The 24,008-nt window shown below is 35.3% G+C and overlaps 2 protein-coding genes across 4 annotated transcripts in view; both read left to right on the forward strand.

Moving 5' to 3' along the window:
* LOC306877221 (myosin light chain kinase, smooth muscle-like) overlaps positions 1 to 8,700 on the forward strand; it is a 98,691-nt gene extending 89,991 nt beyond the window's left edge. Inside the window, exons 24-32 of the mRNA XM_079428851.1 lie at positions 302 to 392; positions 645 to 848; positions 1,567 to 1,784; positions 1,947 to 2,070; positions 3,734 to 3,886; positions 4,164 to 4,287; positions 4,458 to 4,548; positions 6,725 to 6,847; positions 7,608 to 8,700. Coding sequence (XP_079284977.1) covers positions 302 to 392; positions 645 to 848; positions 1,567 to 1,784; positions 1,947 to 2,070; positions 3,734 to 3,886; positions 4,164 to 4,287; positions 4,458 to 4,548; positions 6,725 to 6,847; positions 7,608 to 7,843 — 1,364 coding nt within the window. The 3' untranslated portion in view covers positions 7,844 to 8,700. The remainder of the gene's footprint in view (positions 1 to 301; positions 393 to 644; positions 849 to 1,566; positions 1,785 to 1,946; positions 2,071 to 3,733; positions 3,887 to 4,163; positions 4,288 to 4,457; positions 4,549 to 6,724; positions 6,848 to 7,607) is intronic.
* A 1,716-nt stretch (positions 8,701 to 10,416) lies between these two features.
* Positions 10,417 to 24,008, forward strand: part of LOC306877190 (formin-like protein 2) — a 100,237-nt gene continuing 86,645 nt past the window's right edge. For all 3 annotated transcript variants that reach the window (XM_079428777.1, XM_079428776.1, XM_079428775.1), the window contains exon 1: positions 10,417 to 10,795. In XM_079428777.1, coding sequence (XP_079284903.1) covers positions 10,682 to 10,795 — 114 coding nt within the window. In that variant the 5' untranslated portion in view covers positions 10,417 to 10,681. The remainder of the gene's footprint in view (positions 10,796 to 24,008) is intronic.

Genomic DNA, 24,008 nt, shown 5'->3' on the forward strand with positions numbered 1-24,008 from the left:
AAAAAAAATAATAACTACCTTAGCTTTTTTGTAAATAATGATCTCAGAATAATAATAATTTTAGGGGTATCTTTACAAAAACACTGACGTCATGTTGATGTGTATTTCTCTCATGCTAGTAATCAGAGACAACGAGGTCATAAAACACACATGCTTCTTAGTTCAAGAAGCTTCTTAGTTCAACACACATGCTTCTTAGTTTCAAAACCCTTATCCACTGAGGAAAATAAGAGTTAAATATTGCAATTCGACTGATTATAGACAATCCAGAATGATACGGATCCATTCCCTCTCTTTTTAGAATCGGAGAAGGAACCAGATTACAGAAATGTGACGATCAGGACAGACGTGAAGGTGAAGGACCTGTACGATGTGCAAGACAGACTGGGCACGTGAGTATGACAGCAGATCAATAAAATAGCATCAATTATTTGATATTACCTTATACCATAAAGGAAACAGTAATACAATTCTGCTGGCATTATTCTACTTTTCGGTTGTCCTATAATCGGTCTAATAAAATGCAAAAACAGATGCAAGTTTATATTAAAAAATAATAATAATAATAATAATAAAAAAAACAAAAAGGATCTGAAAGTTTGCTTTTTTTCAGTCTTATTTCTTTCTTTCTTTATTTTTTTTAGAGGGAAATTCGGGACTGTTTTCAAACTGATAGAAAAGTCCACAAAAAAGGTGTGGGCTGGGAAATTCATAAAAGTGTATTCTGCCAAAGAAAAAGACAATGTCAGACAGGAAATTGCAATCATGAATGACCTGCATCACCCAAAGCTTGTGCAGTGTGCCGACGCTTTTGAGGGAAAGACTGACATTGTAATGGTGCTGGAAATGTAAGTGTATATGTGTTTAATGAGCTTTAATCTTAGATTAGTGAATGTAAATTGACTGTTTTCTTGTTCTTTGGTTTTATCAAGCTCAAATCAAGCCTGTAATCAACTCACAACAGTTCAATAAAAGAATGGTATTATTTTAGTGAAATAGCGATTGAAGAATCAGTATTATTGTGATTATTTTCAAATACACATTTTTATACACCTACAGTATTTATTTAACACATATGTTTTAACAGAAATTACTAATTCTAATAGAAATGATTAACTGTCAAGTAACAGTATGTCAGCCTGTTATGCAAAACATTGTTTTACTTCCAATATGCCAAAAACTTATCACTTTTAGTAGACATTTGTTTAGATAAAGAAGTGATTAAGTGTCTTGTTACCTGCAGATCGTTAACTATTAGAGCACACCATCCTCATACAAAAAAAAAAAAAACAATATTCAGTTTTTTATCATTAAATGAAGAGTCAAGAGTTTGCCCTGCATGTTCATTTTAGTCACCATAAAGCACATCATGCCATTTCGGTTGCTGAGCTTCCTAGGATGAATTGAAGGCAAGAAATCCCAGAGAATTTCTAAATAAAGCCAAATAGCAGATGAATTAAGTTTTATTAACGATAATTACATTCCTGTTTGAGGTTGTCAGTATGTCACAGTACATACAGTAAGTGAATGTGTCTGGTGTATTGGCTGAATGCTGGTGTTCTTCAGCATCTCTGGAGGGGAGCTGTTTGAGAGGATCATAGACGAGGACTTTGAACTAACGGAGAGAGAGGTGATCAAATACATGCTTCAGATTGTGGATGGAGTAAATTTCATCCATAAGAAAGGCATCGTCCACCTGGATCTCAAACCTGAGAACATCATGTGTATCAATAAGACCGGTAGCAAAATCAAACTCATTGACTTTGGACTGGCACGCAGACTGGGTCAGTAGAAAACCCTCCCACTGTGTTTTTATGGGGTTTTAACATTTTATAAATGTGATTGAAAACATTTATTTATTTAAAATTTAAGTTCTAACAACATGTCTAGTTTTAAAATGGAATTATGGAATTGTGGATTGTTTTGTGTGCTTTGTATGGCTGTAGAGAATGCTGGCTCTCTGAAAGTCCTGTTTGGCACCCCAGAGTTTGTGGCTCCAGAGGTGATTAATTATGAGGCCATCAGTTACGCGACAGACATGTGGAGTATAGGAGTCATCTGCTACATCCTGTGAGTACACAACCATTGTAAAGAGAAATGATCTTTATGATTAGTGGATCATACCCAGACCCTCAAAAAATCTGCAGACTTTATCCCATTTTCTATGCCATTCAATTTTGTGCAATTTTTCATGCTGATCTTGGGGTAAAATCTGCAGAATTATGTGGAATAAATGTATACATGAGCTGAGAGTACTACACTCCTATTGGTAACTGGTAACTGTTTCAGACATTTAATTGCATATTAATTTCAAAGATTATAAATTCAAAAGTAATATTGTTTAAATGTATGCAAAATGCAATTAGCTGAACCTTAGAGTATTTTAATGACCCACTTAGGAGCTCAAGTGCAACCTTATTTGTAATTTCAGAATTACCTCTAATTTCCTTGAAATATATTTAAAGAGTATTGTCAAATGTACTGACAAGCATTTAGAGTAATTTAAAATATAATTTAATGCCGTTTCTATAGAAACCTGAAGTTGCAATTTAGTACATTTCAATGTAAAAATATTAAATATAATATCCAATAACACACTTATTAGTTAATAGTATAATTGAGCACTTTACATGTGCTTTGGTATGTTAGTCAACACATCAAAATAAATGTACTTGTTTAAGGCACAACAACCGATAATAATACATAAAATAAAATTTAAATAATATATATATAATATAAAATATATATAAAAATAAAACAATTTAAAATGTACTTTAAAAGTAAAACTTTAATTTGACTTTATTACAAAATGCATGTTTAAAAAAGTGTACTTAAATGGGTTAAGAAACATAGTCATAAAATGTACCTTTAGCCTTGATGACATTTTATTTAATTATTATAATATTTTCTGCAAGAACAGTTTTATTTAAAAAGACAAGTGTACATTCAACACAGTTAAGATCAGTGATCATCCCACACCATTTCACAACATTGTTGGGAAGAATGTTGAAGAAAGTTGATGGGAAGAAAGTGTGAGCTTTGTTTGCTTAACATTCTTTCCTTTCCTGAAATGGAAATCACCTCTGCAAGGTGTTTACAATTTTTCTTAAAGAAAATAGAGTAATACGACAGCCCCCTCATGAGTGCTATTCTGTTATCTTTTTGTTGTTGTTGTTTTTTGTTTGTTTGTTTTTTGATATGGCTGTAGATCTCTTGTGTTTGTCTGAGCTTTCTGCCAGTTATCCAGTGTTATGCAGAATAATTATTTCTTCCTGGAGTGACTATTCATTTACTTTCATTGGTGTTACCCAATGTAGTCAGTGAAAGTAATAAATATCCTATAATGTATTATATTTGATATGGAAATATATAAGATCTTGAAATTATCAACAAGACATAAAAAGAAAAAAAGAAAAAACCCATTGATAGTTTATATTTTTTTATAAGTAAACAGCCTTTTAGGAGCCTATAATTGTACATAAGTCCCCCTTCGGGTTGTCTTTTTATTGAGAATTTTTTAAATAATCTATAAAGTAAACATTGGAATATTTCAAATGTGATATTCAATTATTTATTGTTTTATTTTTTAGAAAAAATTATATATATATATATATACTGTATATATATATATATATATTAAGTGCTAAATATACTACTATATGAGGCATAAGCCTGATGTTTCAAACAATTAGTATAGTTATACTTTTCTTTGATTGTTTCTTGTTCTCTTTAGCGTCAGTGGTTTGTCTCCCTTCATGGGGGACAATGATAACGAGACCCTGTCTAACGTGACCTCAGCGACGTGGGACTTTGAGGACGAGGCGTTTGATGAGATCTCAGACGAGGCCAAAGACTTTATCAGTAACCTGCTGAAGAAAGACATGAAGTGAGTGCCTTCACTATGCCAAAGTCATTTCCATTCAGAAAAATAACTGTTGCCTTGTCCTTGAGTCATTTTGAATGTCTGATTTAACTGGTTTCCTCCATCTTGCGCCATGCATCTGTGTCCCTGAGGTGGAGCAGTAAGTTTCAGTTCTCTGTCAGAGATCATACATTTTCTTTTTACAGTTTCATCAGTTTATTTTTCTCAGAGCTCATTCTCTCAGAGTGTAATTACCACGATGGCACACAGTTACAGTGTCCGTGTGTGTGTTTGTCTGCAGAGCTCGTCTGAGCTGCGATCAGTGTTTCCAGCACCCCTGGCTCAAACAGGACACCACCAACATGGAGGCCAAGAAGCTTTCCAAAGAGAGGATGAAGAAATACATTCTGAGAAGAAAGTGGCAGGTCAGGATCTAAATGATAATCATCTGACATAAAATGTTGTTTTTTCTCCTTGTATTAATGATAGTCTGATTAATATGAGCTTCTTGCAGTGTGTTTCTTATCATACAGTGTGTTCTGTTACTGATGTGTTAGTGAATAAATTCATAACTGTTTTGCTCACTCTTCTTCAGAAAACAGGGCATGCGGTTCGAGCAATTGGTCGACTGTCTAACATGGCATTGATGGCGGGCGTTCATGCCAAAAAGGGCTCACCCACTGAAGGTGCACAACGTTTCTGTCCAACCCTTACATAAAAGACTAATACTGACTCAGTTAGTGAATTGTCAACAGTCAGCCCTTGTGATAAAGAAGTGTGCTTACTGAAAATACTTGCACTTGTACTGCATGTCAATCTTAAAATGATGTCAAATGTTCTGCACTGTATTTGCAGATAATATAATATAATATAAATGAAATAGAAGACCACTTAAGCGTAGAGCACACTATTTTTTAATATACTTAAAGCTGCAGTCTGTAAGTTTTGCCTCCTTGTCGCCATCTCTGTTTGAAAACCTGGAATTGCAGCTTTTTGCGGAATTATCTTCCGTGCATGGGATGTCCTCTGGTATGGCTCCAGCGTGGATGAATCCAATATTTTGAGGAGTATGTGTATCAGTCTGTCAGTTACCGCACCGGTGTGGATATTTACTCTACTACGCAATCACAGATTCTAGCCTACATCTTGGAATATATAACCCAAATAAGAATTTTCACCGTATATTGTCATCTGAACAAGTAAGTAAGAAGTCTGCCACGTTTGTTCGGACCAACTGAGGAAAAAAGCATTACCATAAATCATGCTACCAATGGTGATTTAATCTAAAGATCGGTTAGCTCATATCATATTAAACCGTGCAAATTATTATTGTTATACTTTATTCTCAAATTATAATTATAATGTTAACAACATCAGCATTGCGTGACTATGAGTATAGTGTGTATTAGCATGTAGATTTCAATTTCTGTACAGTCTAATCTAATTGTCATGCCATTCGAATTTCATATTTATAAATTATTTTAACCAAAAAGACAAACTATGCTCCCTTCAAACTGGTTTTCTTTAACATACAAATCTTGTGTAATCCCAGGATATCTGTAATCAAAAGCATATTTAAAACTGGAATATAATTTAATTTCATTCACATATGTTTCATAAACACATAATCCTTTCTGGATAACAATCCGCCATCAAAATGATACATTTAATTATTCTAGCTGCTGTGAGAAAAGTCTATAAATGATCCGCCACCTGCAGGATCCTCACATGCGATAGCCTAGTCGGGACAACTTCTTTATGTTTACAGACGTGACATAATGACGCAGTGCCATGCTCAAATTTCCCGCGAAAACCTACCCGCACCACTCAAATTAGAAAACATTATTATAAGCTAACCGTTGTGAATCGGGCTAAAGTAAGGTGATAGTTTTGAACACTGGCTGGTTATGTACTTGCTCAAATATTGATTTCGGATAATTTTTAACCAAAAAAAGTTACGGACTGCAGCTTTAATATTGCTTTTAAAAAGTGTGCTTTCAATAAAATTACAAACAATTCAAATTCAGTTCAAAAGATGTTTATAGAATTTAGTACATTTGAAATCATGTTTTAATAATGTTTTGTCATTCTTTAAAAAATTATACTTACCTGTATACTTACCTAATGCACATGTGAAGTTATTAGATTTTTAATGTAATTATAATTTTAACTGATTATAATTTTAACTGTAGTGTTATTCAGTATTTAAAAATATATTTGAAATGTATTTCATCATTTTACAGTTTATTTACACATTACAGATTATTCATTATAAATGTGTAATTACAAATATATTTGAATACAAGTTTTAATAGAAATTTCATTAAATTGTATTTTAGTGCACCTTAAATGCTATCAGTACATTCAGCAAGGCCCTTTAACCATATTTATGTACCTACGTTAATTATGAGATAATAAAAATGTACCTAAGTTCAATTTAAATGGGTCAAAAGAGCACTCTAATTGCATTTAATATACATTTTAAATAATTTACATTTAATTACAAAAAACATGCAATAAAGAGTAAAAACATTACATTAAATTCACACTTACTGTAACATAGTTATTTTATATTATTTTATTTTTAAGTATGCTGAAATGTACCTTTATTTCACAAGGGATATGAGATTTAAGCCCACCTTTTTTTTTTCTTTTTTTTTTGTGTGAGTCTGCCTATGGAAAGTTATCATATGTCTTGTATTAAAAGTGGTGTTCTGCTCACTTCTCTACGTTTAAAAGCCCCCCCCCCCCCCCCCCCCCCAAACCTCAGTCTTTACTAATGAATTTTAAAATGCAAATGAGTTGTGAATGTAAATTTAAAGTTTTTATATCCAAAACCTTCTTGTTTGTCTGTTGTAACAGAGGATAAACAGTTTGCTGCTGAATTGGAGGAGAAAACTCTAATGAAACCCACGTTCAGTAGTGTCATTAAAGACGTTGAGGTGGTGGAAGGCAGTGCTGCTCGATTCGACTGCAAAATTGAAGGTAAAATAATATGAATATGTACTGCTTTAACTTTCTATTGACAAAGTGTGGTGCATTGATTAAATGTGAATACATGTTGTGTGGAATAAAATTAAAATGTTGAAAATGACTTTCCAATATGCTTAATACTTTGTGCCAAATGTGTGGAACAACCCACAACCATTTTCCAGTTCTATAAATAGGATGATACTTAAAAAAAAAAAAAAAAAAAAAAAAAAAAAAACTTTCCACTATCCTTTTGTACTTTTGCATTATATTTGGTGCCGCTGGAGGCATAGATATGCTTTTTCTTTAAGTGCGCTACTATTAAAAGGTTTATGTTTTTAATTGGAAGTCTCTTATGCAGTAAGCAATTTTATGAAATAATATTGCACTTTAAAATAACCGTTTTCTATTTGAATATATAAAAAATATATTTATTCCTGTGATCAAAGCTGAATTTTCAGCATCATTACGCCATTCTTCAGTGTCACATGATCCTTCAGAAATCATTCTAATATGCTGATTTGATGCTCAAGAAACATTCCTGATTATTATTATCAATGCTGAAAACAGTTGTGTTGCTTAATTTTTTTGTGGAAACCATCATGCAAAATAACAGCATTCATTTGAAACAGAAGTATTTTGTAACTATGTAAAAGCCTTTTTCAGTTTTGATCAATTTAATGTGTCCTTGCCAAGAATCTTTTGGTAGTCATGCATTTTGTGTTAAGTTATTTATATATTTTAATATGTATATTTTGTAATTATGTACTATCAGGTTATCCTGACCCTGAGGTGGTGTGGTTTAAGGACAACCAGCCAATTAAAGAGACGCGCCATTTTCAGATCGATTATGACGAAGATGGAAATTGCAGGCTTGTTATTTCTGAGGTCAGCGGTGATGATGACGCAAAGTACACCTGCAAGGCCATGAACAGCATCGGGGAAGCCACCTGCACCGCTGAACTCATCGTGGAGGTGATGGCAAGAGAGGAGGAGGAGGAGGAGGAGTAGAAGACAACCTCTTTTGTCATGTTTCTCTTTTACACGTGGTGCTTTTATTCTCACTGTCTTTCGGACTTTCAGATGATGACAATGATGATGAGGATGATGAAGACCTCGCCATCACCTTTTGCTGCATTTCCTTCATTGCACTTCCAGTTTGTTCTTTTTGCATTCATGCAACAGCCAAAGTCAGATATCAGATTTGTTTATCACATGCCATCACTATTACTCATATTCCATCGGATGCTTGTTCTTCATTGTCATGTTGTACTCCAACCAAACATTTCTAAACTCACATGTGTGTTTGTGTGATCATCGCTCGTGACTGTGTGAACTGAACAGCACTTCCTGTCTGTTAGAACAGCTTTATTTAAACACTGTAAACTCATGTAAGGTTGTGTGTTTTTGTTTGAAGACATTTTCCTCCTTTCACAATCTGTCACAGTAGTAGCACGCAACAGATATTTAGAGACACATGTTAAATGTATGTTTATTTTATTAGGAATGTCTGTAGATTATATTTCTTTAAATGTTTTTAGATATATACGCGTTTGATAAAGTGCAGATTGCATTGTACGGAGAACACTACAAATGTAGTTATTCACTTTTAAAGAATAAATTTTGATCACGAACAAACTGTAAATTGTTGTGCTCACTTAAAAAACAAAACAATTTTGTTGAGGCATTGAAAGTTGTTAAAAATTACTGACTGACAGTCGTAATCCAGTGCATCCTTGCTGGTTTTATAAAACTAAGGAAAATATTAGAGGAAATAATAATAAGCTAATTCTAAAATAAATGAAGTGTAAAAATTAAATGGCATCATGTCCTACATCATGCATCCAAAAATAAATAAATAAATACAATGTTGGAAAAGTTTGCCTATTACAGAACATCACTTTTTTTCTTTTCTTTTTTTTCATATTTTGATGGTCACATGTTACTTTCTTGATAGGATTAGAGACATCCATAAATATTGTCTAGTGGACAACTTAATTGAAACAGCTGAATTAAATTAATTAAAACAATTAAAACATACTCCAAGGCAACTAACAGTACACTTTTCACCAGATGTCTTACTACTTTTCCCATTTGTTGCCTCAAAGATACTTTGAACATAAAACAATGCTGCAATCTGCAACAGTTAGACGATACTTTAATCTACTCCATGTTCAAATCTGAGATGATTTCCTAGAAGAGAAGTTTCCTAACTGAAGAATCACCAATTAACTCAGTACTGAGAGAATGTGTAATCAACAACATTTCAGGCCCCATTGTTGAGTTCAATGTGAAATGAGAGACTCTGAGCACAAATGAGTTTGACTCCTGTCTGTGTCACAGCAAACATGGTTTAAAATGAGGATCATCATCACCCTGCCACTCAGTACAACGTGGCCTCTGTTTTGTGTCTCTGTATGGAGTAGCCTACGGAGAGTTTAAGGACATTGCTTCCTTCATCTGGCTCACAGACAAATTTTGCAACATCTGTCCTGCAACAGAGATTTTATTCTTCCTCCTGTATTTTTGGCATTTTATAAGTCCTTGTAGTGCCTTTGGGCCTCTGAGGGTCTCCCTCAGCGTCTTCGGTTTCAGCAGCTGTGGGCCTGTGACTCTTTTCTCTTTTGTATGAAGTCTGGTCTCTCATACCGCATATGGAGCTCAACAATGCATTAGCACTCATGTGTCTGAAAGTACAGAAAGATTTTTCTGCATCAATGTGACTGTGTTTTCTCAGCATTTGACCATATACATTATCACACTGTGCCATCACATGACTCACTAATGGTGACTAATGATGAAAGGATCATTGTAAAGACTTAAATATTTAGCAAACGGTGTAGCCATCTATGAATGCTAGTGTCGACCAAATTCACTTTTATCAAATATATATGTAAATATATAGACTTCTTCTAGGAGACAATATAAGGGAGCAACTGTGAGATATAAAGTCACAACTAAGTCACAATTACCTTATTTTAATTTAATCAAATTAAATTGTTATTTAATTTAAAGCTTAGTTTAATTTAATTAAAATTTTAATTTAATTTAATGTAAACTAATTTAACTGACTAATTTAAATTTATTTAAAAACAAAATACATCTGACCCAGCAAGAACAGTTGTTAAATAGCTTTAAATTAAATTAAATTATTAAGACTACAGAATACGGATTGTTAAAGCTACAATGTGTGACGTGTGATTCCACAGGTGTCTCTTTCTATCTTGCGAGCAGTGTGTGTTCTAATTGTTAATGTACAATATTTTGAATTTGGTCCTGTTTGTGCAATTTTAATTTTCCTGGTGTGTTTTCCACCCCTGTTTGTTATCTATTCTGTAGCCTAATGTTATTGTTCACTGACTGTAAAAAGTAAAGAGAACGAAGTGAACTATTGAACCGCATATATTTTATTTGCGAATGTTGTAAATAGACCATAAATCAATAATTCAAAGGATTGCTGACAATGTTTTTACGATTATTCAATCAATCAGTTTCCAAGCGAATCTCATGTATTATTCATGAGCAAAGCCTTCGCTGTAGTAGGGTTGGTAAATGCGCTCGCGGGGCGGAGTTGAAGCGCCAGCGCCTGTAGTTGTCCGCTAAAGTGCGTTCAGAGTCTGAATCATGAAGAACAGAAGAGCTCGCTGGGAGTGGTGCGGACATTGTGCAATATACGAATAGGACACGTTATTTGTGTGAAGTTATAATGCAGCTGCGCACGGACTCTGCTGCTGTCGCTGACCTCCATGAAGTGTTCAAGATAAAGTCGCACAGACAGTGATAACAGAGACCGGACACATACAGGACAAACCCGCAGAATAAGAGTGTGACTGTGATACTGGAGGAGAGATGGGGAACGCAGGGAGCATGAACCAACACACTGACCCCAGAGGACACCACATGCCCCTCAAATTGCCCATGCCCGAGCCGGCCGAGCTGGAGGAGAGATTTGCGCTTGTCCTGGTCTGTGTTTACGATTACCTGCTAAACAACTCGAGATAAATCTGTAGCCTACTTTCTTTTCACTTCTTTCTTTGTTGCACTTCTATTCTATTCTATTCTATTCTATTCTATTCTATTCTATTCTATTCGTGTAGTAGCTATTATTGTTCTTTTTTATGTTGTTATCAGTCAAAGTATATACGTAGATCCCGTTTGTAGACATCTAAAGAGATGTTTACGTGATGTTACTTTGCCATTTTACTTTTGGCTGCAATTCTGTTTAATTATGTTAGCATGGAAGTAGTTGTTCTTTTATTTGTTTACATTCAAAAGTATATAATTTGTATTATTATTATTTTTGTTAGACATGTAAATTATTGTTAATATAGTTGTTTACTTTGCTGCTATTCTGTTCTGTTAACTTGGTAGTGGCCTAGCTATTTTTTAACATTCAACAGCGTATGGATGCCCTTTAAACATGAAAAGTAAAACGGCATATCAAACCTCTTTATTTTTACTTTACTATTCTATTCTATCATCGTTCTGTTACAGGTCTGTTGAAAGTTTATAAATCAGTTTTGAGGACATTTATTAGTCATAAAACTGGATGGATGGTAGATGGTATCTGATGGTAATACCAGTACTTTGATATACTATGGTAGTACATTTAATTATCACATTTCATATGCCATAGTATTATAGTTCAAAGAATATTATGGTGCTACCATGATACAATGTCCAAAACGCTATGGTACTTTTTGTTTGAAATTCAGGTGTATCTCTGGGTTTTTTGTTCATAGATGTTCAGTAACCTATTGTGAATTGCTTCAGCTTGGACAAAAGAACAAATGCAGATGAACAGTGTTTATTATTATCTCAGTTTTATGTAATTTTGTTAATCATTCTGTCGATGAGGCTGATAGTGCTGCTGAGTAACTTATTTTTTTCTGTTTTGGTGAAAGTTTGCTTATCACAGACTTCCCTATGGCCACCGAAGTTTTCTAGAGAACAAAATACCCATATGTCAGATACAAATTAGTTTGTTATTTAATACTGCTTATTATTCAATATCACCATTATCAAGACATGTCATCATTGGTTTAAACTCCAGCATCATGTTCCATTGTCTAGAACAGCTGTTTCCAAATGTTCCCTACTCATCCGTTCTTTTTAGCTTAATGCTGACTTAATTATGGCACAGGAAATGATGTAATGAAGTTGGCATCTACGATCCTTTGCCTCTGTGTGTGTCTGAAGAATGCAAGGAATGTCTTAGATTAGTATGCAGCTACCTGAAGTGTGCCGTGTGTTGAGTTCTGGTGGTCTGCTAGGCCTGGTTTTATGGGGACATGTAAATGTAGGTCAGACCTAATGCTTCACTAGCACTAGACAAACCCTTTCAATTAACATACACTCACACAGACTATTCAGAGAGCTGGAGGTTTCTTCAAGGAAAGCAGCTAGTTGGAGAATGGGGGAGTTCAGTCTGTCCCTAAGGAAATGGAGTTGGTTTAGTTCTCTTTCTTTCACAGACCCTCAGGCTGTGGTTATTTTACCAATTGAGGAGGCCAAACGAGTATTTTCCATTCAATATCCTTAGGGAGAAAACACTCTCTTTCTCGCTTACTTTCTATTTGTTTGGCCACCTCGAGTCTCTGAGTGTGTAACTTGTTGTCTTTATTCGTGGTCATTTAATAGCAGTCACAGTTTTCTTGTTGTGGTAATTGTCCCGAGTCTCAGGCAGATGAATCCTGCTCTGTCACTGTCTGCTTCCAGCAGATTGGAAGCTCTTATTCCTAATCTGTGTGTTTCAAGATCACCTGCCTCTCATGATCTCGACACACTTCACAGAGAGCACTGCTTCTGAATGCCATTGTCTTGAGTCAAGACAATGGCAATGATAATGGTCAAGACTCTTGACTAGCTATCATGATCAGTGCCTTATGTAAAATAACCACACTGTAAAAAAAAAAGTTGAGCCAACTTAAAATTTTAAGGCAACCAGCTTCAGCAGATTTTTGAGTTTTCTCAACTAATTTTTTTAGCAAATGTCTCAACTTTTTGTTGTATAAACTTAAAACAAGAACTTGAGAGAACTCAAAAATCTGCTGAAGCTGGTTGCCTTAAAATTTTAAGTTGGCTCAACCTTTTTTTTTTTTTTTACAGTGCATGTTTCTGTGTGTGTAAGACTAACACAATAGACTACAAGGTCATCATTAATCATTTCAAAAATTGTATTGCTTTAAGTTAAATATATTAAAGTAAGGGATAATGTACAGCCAAATGGTCATTATTTCAAAATAAAACACTGAACTATAGTATTTATATAGTACATATTTGGTATGAAGTAAAACTGTGGTATTTTGGAAGAAAGAGTTGTCATACAAATAGTTATAAACTGAACAAAACCTAAAAGGTTTCATAATGCTCAATATCACAACATAAAAAATATATGTCCAACCTCCAAATAAATAAGCAATTTATAACAATGTATGTCCAACTTTACCTACTCACAAAGTACACTCATGCATAACAAGATATATTACCTAGAAATGATCATATGTTATAATTATATTGCATAAAATATATTGCCAATAATATGGTTTAAATTAAGTTATATATATCAAGATATGAAGAGTTTATTTGCAAAAACAGATAACTCAGTTTTTAGTAATTTTCATAAATCATGTCTTTTTATTGTGTTAATCATGTTTTTTGTGTGCGTTTTATTGTGTTAGTTAGTTGTATTTTTTGGTTATTATTATTTAAACTCAACTGCAATTTAATTTAACTCAAACCCAACAGCAGAATATATATATAAACATGAGTTATCTGCTTTTGCAAATGAGCTCTTCATATATTGTACATCCAACTTTACTTGCATACATACAGTATTACTCATGTAAAATAATATATATAGCAAATCTCAGCTCTGTGATTGTTGATATTGTTGCAATATCTAAACTATATTATTGCAAAGGGCATTAAGATATTAAAAACGTTAACATGTCAGCAATTAGAGCCCCTCCATTAGAAATGATTTTACATTAGTAATATGACTGCTAATCTCACACCTGAATGTACTTTAACAGTTGTATTCCCAACAACTCTTAATTGATAATCCTAGTTCGTATTTCTTTCTTCAAGTCAAGTCACATATTTTTATAGCACTTTTAACAATACAGATTGTGTCAAAGCAGCTTCACAGTATCAAATAGGAAAATAGTGTGTCAATAATGCAAAAGGACAATAGTAAACACTCAATTTTCAGTTAAAGGCAGTTCATCATTGAATTACGTGATGTCATCATCCAGCTCAGTTCAGTTTAAACAGTATTTGATATCGCTGGAAATTAAGTGTCCCCAACTAAACAAGCCAGAGGCGACAGCGGCAAGGATGGAGAAAAAAACCTTGGGAGAAACCAGGCGGGACCAGTTCTTCTCTTAAAATATACTTACAAAAATATGCTTTTTTATCTAATTTTAAGAATGTAGGTAACACCTATGCAAAAATACAGATAATATTTAACCTAAACATTTTCTAGTGCCACTGTAAATCAGCCTGCGGAGTTTATTTGAAGTTATAGACAACAAAAAAAAGAGCATTTAATGTTCATTTATTCTTAAATGGTTGTAAATCAGCCTTCTGAAAAGTCCTCATGTAGAATTAAACTATCAGTGATACAGAGCACAAGTCTCCCTGGGAGACGTGTCCTCTCAGAGACTGCCGGGTGCTCACAGAGATGATGTCTTTTTTCTTGGCAGGCTGTGGTTGAGACATTAGGAACACTTCAGCACTGTAATCGCAGCTTTGAGTGGTATTTACTGCTATTAAAGCCCTGGTGCGTGCCAACCCACGGACCTTTCCAGTTGCCTTGCTGAGTGAGAAAGATCCTTTTATCGACTTCTGCTTGAGTGCTGCTTAGAGGAAAATCTGACGATTAGCAGATAGAAGAAGAGGGTCTGATCTTTAAAGTCTAATATAAAGGTCTTAAATTACCTGAGGGTCACAAGCCAGCTAGTGCAATCTTCATTGGGGTCAAGCTGGTCAGTTACAACAAACACTGCTCTTAATTATAGCTATTTGTGCATTTATATAGCTTGGGTATAGCTTAGTGCATCTGCATAAAAAAATATATATATTAAGCTACTGTTTAACAATTTTTGAAGCTGAATAATCAGATTTATTGTCGTTCATTTGAGCAGTAGAGGTGATATTTTGGAACCTAGTTTTACCTAGTTATTGTAATTACTATATTAAGTACATAGTATGTACGTGAATAACAGGACTGTAAAATAAAGTGCTACCGATATTTCTTAATCTGCTTTTATGATGCATCTTACATGTTCTCAGACTTCATAAGTAGCCACTTGCTGTGTTCTAGCTTGTTTCGTGTTGGTGGAAAGATGTTTTGAGTCCAACTGGGTCAGAATAATTTTCAGCTCATAATGCTTTGTGGAGTTGGCATTTTATTTATTCCAGTAGTTAGATCCTGATGTTAGATGCTAGATTTTGAAGTCTCAGGGATTTGGTGTGTGTGTTTAGGGTTCTTGTAGGTCATACTGTTGTAAGGTTGTAGAAGGAGGTCAGACTCATTCATAGTATATCATAATTCACTAATTTTATAAGAGTATTGCAATTTTACAACTTGTCTCATTTTGTCTAAAACACAGATTTGACCCCAAATTTGTATGCTAGGAATAAACACAAACACAAGGATTGAATACACAAACTGTATATAAAAGTATATGTAATATACTATATGTAATAGGTAAACGGGTGAATCAATGAAAGTTGCCTTGTTCGTTTTGAGTGTCACGAGACACTAAAGAGTGCCGTTTCATGGAAAGTGTCATAAGCCACTCACCCTTAGTCAACATTATCATCTAATCTATTATTCACCTAAAACAGTGAAGGGAGTGTCTTTTTAACTAATGTCCACTGAGAAAACCCCTTTATTCTTGCTGCATGGTTCATGCTGTAGTACTGTTCTGAAATCAGAGCTCACAGCAACACAATATGTGACCTCAGCCATGAAAATGAGGCTGTTTGTTATTCGACTTTGTGTGGGTGTGTGTGTGCGTGTGTGTGGTGTTTTTGATGTTAACATATTTTTTCTTATCCCAGTTTATTGTGCAGAGACAACTATAGCAGGTCAAGTGGAACAAAAAGACAGTCTTCACCTCTAAAGGCAGCTAGTGCTAGAATTGGAAAATTATTAAATCTGCTATGAAATCCTTCTCTAAACTCACTGCTTTAGTTAGTTAGGATGATCAAGCAAACATATTTTGTGCAACAGTGTGTACACTTTCTAGGGAAATATAGCTTGCATATAGTTGTAACTATACATTTCACTGGGTTTGTAAAATTACACACGCGCTTCATGTTTTATCAATTCAAAACTTCTAATTTCCAGTCACAGTGGTTTTTAACACTTTTAATCATTGTATTGCGTTCAGTTGGTACCTTGCTGTTTTTTTTTTTTTTGTTCGTAGTAAATTAGTTTGCATTAGTGTGGTTACCATAGCAGTCGCACACTGCTGTTCACCATTTCTGCATGGTAAAGAACGACGATGAGTTTCACTATGGCTTTAAAGAGGAATGTGTCTCACAATGCAAGTTTATTGCTTGTAAAAAGACAGTCAGGTTTGCCATGAGTAATTAATCTGAGAAAAAACAGGATAACCCTTGTTCCAAAACACAAGACTGACCTTGATTGAAACAAGTCATTTAGAGATTTGCTTCGAAAGAGGCAAAATTTTAAATTAGAAAGAGAAAGACAAAAATAATGTTGTAGAGATTCACTTTCACCCTTTAAAAATGACTTCATGAGCTTGACTAAAGCCATGCACAGATGGCTCTGTTTATAAGTGAATTGTAGTGTTTGTCTACCTCATCTTACACACACATTATGCAATGTGCCCCTAAATCTACCATTGAAATATCAGACATTAGATTTCCTATCAGATGGAAAAATCTAGACCACCAACCCCCCCCAATATGAGTCACGTGTTGGCTTACTGTCTAACATTTCTAATTGGGCTGCAGGAAGATGACTTATATGTGTAAAAATGCAGTAGTTTTTCCATGAATCCCTCAATGGAAACGCTGTGGTAACACCCTGCAGTACTGCCTCTTATAGGATTCTGCTGGAGCGAGTGGGATTTTATTATGCATTTTGTCAGATCACTACATTAAAAGGGGCTTGTTTTAATCAGTGAGTTATTATGATATTTGTTCTTCTGTATTATTATTATTCTGTCTTTTAAATCTGAATGTTGATTTGTGTGTGAATATTACAGGGTTAAATTTCCAAAGCAAAGGATTGCTTAGAAATACTATTAGCCAGACCAGAGTTCGCCAAACTGGGGTTCATGAATCCGTGAGGGTTTGTGACAGAAGTATCTGAGTATTTCAAAAACTGCTGATCTACTGGGATTTTCACGCACAACCTCTAGGGTTTACAGAGAATGGTCCGGAAAAGAGAACATATCCAGTGAGCAGCAGTTGTGTGGACGAAAATGCCTTGTTGATGTCAGAGGTGGTCAGAGGAGAATGGGCAGACTGGTTAGAGATGATAGAAAGGCAACAGTAACTCAAATAACCAAGATATGCAGAATACCATCTCTGAACGCACAACACGTCTAATCCTGAAGCAGATGGGCTACAGCAGCAGAAGAGCACACCGGGTGCCGCTCCTGTCAGATAAGAACAGGAAACGGAGGCTACAATTCGCACGAGCTCACCAAAATTGGACAATAGAAGATTGGAAAAACGTTGCCTGGTCCGATAAGTCTCGATTTCTGCTGCGACATTCAGATGGAAGCGTCAGAATTTGGCGTAAAGAACATGAAAGCATGGATCCATCCTGCCTTGTCTTAACGGTTCAGGCTGGTGGTGGTGGTGTAATGGTGTGGGGGGTATTTTCTTGGCACACTTTGGGCCCCTTAGTACCAATTGAGCATTGTTTAAATGCCACAGCTTACCTGAGTATTGTTGCTGACCATGACCATCCCTTTATGACTACAGTGTACCCATCTTCTGATGGCTACTTCCAGCAGGATAATGCACCATGTCACAAATCTCAAGTAATTTCAGACTGGTTTCTTGAACACGACAATGAGTTCACTTTACTCAAATGGCCTCCACAGTCACCAGATCTCAATCCAATAGAGCACCTTTGGGATGTGGTGGAACGGGAGATTCGCATCATGGATGTGCAGCCGACAACTGCGTGATGCTATCATGTCAATATGGAGCAAAATCTCTGAGGAATGTTTCCAACACCTTGTTGAATCTATGCCACAAAGAATTAAGGCAGTTCTGAAGGCAAAAGGGGGTCCAACCCAGTACTAGCAAGGTGTACCTAATAAAGTGGCCGGTGAGTGTATAATATAATATGATAAAAAAATAAACCTGAAATGACAATGTAGCTTAGATGATTATCAAATCAAAGACTGTAATTTAATTAAAGCATATTTAGAAGAGCAGATTTACTAACAGCTTGCGCCAGCACAAACACTCTTTTGGCGTTAAGAAACTACTATTAGGATTTACTAAAGATGTGCAGTGAAAAATTAGCAATGAAAAATGCAATTGCGACTGCGTTTGTAGGAGTTTCACTTTCAGACGCAAAATTTATGGGAAGAGACTATTTAAATAAATCACGCAAAATTATTTACTAAGGTTTGCGGTAATCAGTTTACTGCTATTTGAACCATTATTTCACGAGTTCACACTTACATATATTTAGCACGAGTTACGTAATGCGTATTTGGCGAGTATGGTAATACGTAGTTGGCGTGCTGTCCTGGGGAAGGGCTCTGAGCTCGGGAATGGCCCGAACCCAGAGTATCCCCCCGTGGTATGGTGAGAACTTAGTGATATTGGTGGAGAAGAGGTGGTGGAGGGATGCTGATAGACCGTCAAATGAGTGGAGGTATGTCAGCTGTATTTATGTCCGTGAGTTGATTGACTTGATTACGTACCACCTGTGTTTAATTAGGCTAAGTATCTGATGTGCTCCTCCCGAACTTTGTTAATAAAACATAATTTAACACCCGAAAAAGCATCTTGACTGACTTTGCTCATGACATGGCTACGATAGTTGCAAATTTGCGCTGGTCTTGGTATATTGCATTGGTTAATATGGAAATGATCCAGCTGTGTCTGTTTTCGTTAATCTGCGCATCGTCAGTAGATCTCAAGCAGAACTTTCCACTCCCATCTGTGCTTTATGGGACTGCAGTCTCATGATAATTTGTGCTGTTTAGTAATTCTGCGCTAAGTATATGTTTCACAGTGAAGCGCAGCACTGTTCGTGCGAGCGGCTCATGATCCGCTGTTTTCAGCAGGCAAAAATATTTAAAATGTGCGCACCGCACAGTAAGAGCATCTACGGTAATTCACATTGGCCAAAAAACACAGGGAAGCACGTTGTGAAAAAAATATCACAGACATTCGCATTCGGATGGGATTAGTTTTCTCAGAGTTCCACTGAGTTTGCAGTAAAACAGTAGGTAATTTGCTCTGGGATTATTACAGAGGTTGTGTGAGGAAAAACACAGACGTGGCAGATTCGTACGGGATTAAAATCACTATACGTGGGAAACACAAATTTCTCTAACGACCCCCTGTAAAACTAGTCCCGTCCGAATACGGCTATAGTTTACTTTATTTATACATTTGCGTTATTTTCAACATTTATGCGGACAGAAGTTTATGACCTTAAATGGGACACTATTTTCACACCTGGTTTAATTGCATAGGTCAGAACTGTGGAATGATTTCATCATCAACAAAAGTACCACTGTGACTGCTTGTGGGATCATTACACACATAATGACATTTGCATTTGCAGATATTTCTTCTGCAGCACATGCTTTTAATAAAGTTCTGAAAGTGATTTCTGCAATGTCATTCCTCTGTCGTTATAGTTGTGGTGTGTATTCCACTATTCTTATAGAATTAAAATTATTTTTTGAAATTATAAATTTTTTTACAAATAGTAGATTATTATTATTATTCAGGTTAACGTTATCATCCTTGGTCGGAATGGGCCTTTACTTACACAATTTAGGTTGTTTTATACTCATGCAAACTGTACTGGAGTTCACATGAACCGTACCCCAAACCAAGTGGATGATTCACTGGTGCTCACATGAACAAAATGAATTAAACATCATGAAAAATGGACTCTGTTCTACACCAGTTGCATCCTAAGAGGTTAAAGCTACTGTGGATAGAATAGATTACATAATTTACTCTTGAACAAATTTAATGAGAAATGTTTGAGCTCATATAACATTCTCTACTTCTGACTGCAGACTCTGGCAAATCTGAGCAGAGTTTGGAGAGCTCTTAAGAAACTCATGTGACATTACTAAAGTATTTTTCTCCATTTGCTCTCAAATGAATCGCATTATTGTCTAGAAGAAGCAATTGAGATATTAAAGAGATTAAGTTTGTGATTGTCTTCTTTCTTCGAGTACATGTTGTACTGATTTTCGTATCATGGTTACCACAGTTACCTCATTCAACTGTGATTGTGGCTGATGCTTAAAGGAGCCTCATTTGATCTCTCAGTTTGATTGTCTTCATGTTTAATCATCTGAAGAGAATGGAAGGCCATTTTTTTAAATGGTGTGCAGGCCACACAGAGTGAGCCGAGTCTTGAGCCCGGTATTAAAGGATCAGTCAGCGTGCTTTTGTTAGCCAGATGCTGTGAATTAAACACTGAGGCTGTTTTTCCTGTAAAGAGGGGGCGATTTCCCCCCCTGTACGGGCTTTACTGAATCCCCTCTGAGAATTTAGCTCTGGTTAAAAATAGAGAGAATGATCCTAATAAACAAAGAAACTTCACAGTAGAACTGAAGTTGTGTTCACTGAGTTATAAAGAAAGCAAGAAGATTTTCATACATTATCTCTATGTTTGATTAAGTAAGAAAATAAGGTTGTATAGGCACATACAGAATCTTAAAGTCTTAACATCATAAAAGGTGTTGAACATTTCCATAACATATCGTACTACAAACAACATATAGTGGTTTTTCATCAACATTTGAAAAGTAAACTGAACTGAACAGAAATGGAAAAAGTAACAAGTCACTTTTGTTTTTTTGTTGTATTTGTTTTTTTTATAGTGCTTTATACAGTAGAGATTGTTTCAAAGCAGCTTCACATTATTAAACAGGAAAGGAACAGAATCAATGATACAAATATATCAAACCATTGTTTTGACCATCAAGAAATGTTATTAATCAGTTACAGTATAACATATAAAAACACACTGATCCAGCCTCTGTTTAACTGACTCATGTCTGTAGGTGTAATTTTATTGTTCATTTGTTATCCAACAGCTTCCCAAAAGTCTTGTCTTCTGATTAAACACTAATTTCAGTTTGGAGGACACAATTCATACAGATTATACAGAACATTTGTCTCATAATTTTAAATGACAGCCTCTCGTATGATGATAACTAGCCCCATCTCCTTTGCATATTACTACTATAATCAAAATAATTTAGTTATTTGGTATAGTGATGTAATGTACAGCCTGCTGACTTATCTCTAAGAATAACCTTCTCTATTGTGTATTTAATTTGTGTACTGTGCTTTTTTAATGTCAATTGTTCATTGGAAGAATAAGGCCATTATTTGTCAAACATGCTGTTGAGCAACAATGGAGACGGGGAACATATGTACGTAGAGCATTTAGAGTGACCACTGATGCCAGACAATATGTAGATGACATCAGCGTTACATCATAGTGAGCTCATAATAATTATGTCATAATAATGTAATATCGGTTATTTACCAGGCCTGCTGTGCTTCTGACAGTGTTTGCAAAACAGAACTGTATTGATATTCTGGTTCTAGAGTTTTTTAAAAAGCTGTAAGTCGAATTTAAATCCAAAACATTTCAGTGGAAATTAATTCAGTGGAAAGACTGTTGTTTCGAAGATATGTTTTTTTGTATTTGTTTTTTGTAACCTTAAGACTGAAGTTTGAAAGTCTTCCACTGACTGAACTGACAGGCAATGGTGTCACTGAAGCAGGGAATGCACATTTGTTAACTTAATTAACCAGTCTACCTAATTTTACCCATATAAATTACTCCCATTTAGTGTAATGCAATATTGTCTGATTCAGTCATTGCATATGTTTGACTTGATTAGAACCAGTTCAATTAGATGCACACTACTTGAACACTACTGTTCAAAAGTCTGGGGGAGTTTTTCTTTTTAAAACATTAAAAACTTTATTCAGCATTGATTGATGCATCAAAGTGATCGAAAACAAAGACATTCACAATCTTATGAAAGATCTTATTTCAAATGAATGCTGTTCTTTTGAACTTTCTATTTATCGACGTATCCTGAGAAAATTTATCATGGTTTCCACAAAAATATTAAGCAGCACAACATTGATAATAATCAGAAATGTTCAGCATATTGGAATGATTTCTGAAGGATCATGTGACACTGAAGATTGGAGTGATGAACAATACATATTTTTTCTGCTTTGCAAGCAGATGCAAATCAATTTTTTCTAAATGTGATGTTTGCTTGCTCTTCAGGTCAGTAAGTTTGAACAATCTATCAATCAATAGTTTTTAGTGTTTAAGCAAAGTCATGTTTGTCTGTGTTGTGATCAGTATTGTGGTCACAGGCCTGTTCTCCTGCTGACTCTTAATGCATCTAAATGAACAATAGCTGCTCACCCTTCAGCAGACGTTTGAAAACAGCTGTGGGTTCTGTGCAGCCGCCAGACAAACACACACTCTTTATTCATTCTCAGAGCAGAGCCTGGCACGAGCCTGCAGGACCTTCCACTCCTCTCTTCTGTCTGTCCATCCATCCATCCATCCATGGTCTCACGGGGTCATTTAGGGGCTTTGAGATCTTTGTGGCAGGCTGTTCTCTGAGCTAATTAGTCATAGCAGGAAAGAATATCAACTCTAGCTGGAGGGGAGAGAGAAAGGCTAATGATTTTATCGTTGAGGTGCTAAAGTTATTTAAAAAATAAAATAAGGCAAAACAAACAAACAAAAAAACACATAACAAAATTATTTAAATGTAAACTAAAATTAAAATGACTACAATTAAAATGAAATCTGAAAATATAAATTGAAAGCTATATATGAATAAAACGTTTGATAGTATAGAAATAATACTATAATAAGTGGTATTCAAATCTGCTGTCAAATGTGTTGTTATTATGAACAACAACTAATATAAAATCTAAAAATAATAAAAAATAGTTTTCATTAACTAAAATAAAGCTGAAATAAAATATAAATATTAGATTAATTTTTTTTTCAAAAACAGGAATGTTTAAATTATATTGTTTTTGTTGAAGTACTAAAATTACTGAAACTAAAATTAAAATAAATGAAACTAAAATTAAAATAAATGAAAGCAATATATATATATATATATATATATATATATATATATATATAGAGAGAGAGAGAGAGAGAGAGAGAGAGAGAGAGAGAGAGAGAGAGAGAGAGAGAGAGAGAGAGAGAGAGAGAGAGAGAGAGAGAGAGAGAGAGAGAGAGAGAGAGAGAGAGAGAGAGCGCTAAAAACTTAATTTAAGTGAAAATTTAAAATATACAATGCAAAATTCAAGGTTGCAAGCAAATTCAGAATAGTATATAATATAGTAGATAATTAATATTAAAATAACACAAACACACAGTTCAGGTGTTCCTTCAAGGCTTTAACCAGACTGTCATACAATGTCTTACAACAACTATGACTCAAATATATTGTCACGTTCCCTCTCGGGATACAAGGAGCGCGGAGACGTGGAGGTATCAATAAACCCTTTTATTGAACACACAATGAGACGAGGCGCTTGGGGAGAGACGAACATCAAATGACGTTAAGACCGGACACAGGGGCTAGGAAACACAGGGCTTATAAACACTGGGAAATTAACAAGGAAGAACAGAACAGGTGTGGGGCAATCACATGCAGGGCTGGGGACACATTAACTACTAATTAAAAGGAACGAGGATGGCCAAATAGGGACACGAGAGGAGGGGAAACAAGACAAGGACTGACATTACGCCCCCCTCCGGAAGGCGTGTCCTCACGCCTAACACCATCCAATGGGGAGGGGGGGTGGGCGCTCTGGAGGCCTCCAGGGCGGTGCCCGTTCCAGGGGCCATGGCGGGTCGGGAGACTCGGGAGGCCAGGGCGGGTCGGGGGACTCGGGAGGCCAGGGC

Source organism: Barbus barbus, assembly GCF_936440315.1.
Source record: "Barbus barbus genome assembly, chromosome: 11".
Taxonomy (NCBI): domain Eukaryota; kingdom Metazoa; phylum Chordata; class Actinopteri; order Cypriniformes; family Cyprinidae; genus Barbus; species Barbus barbus.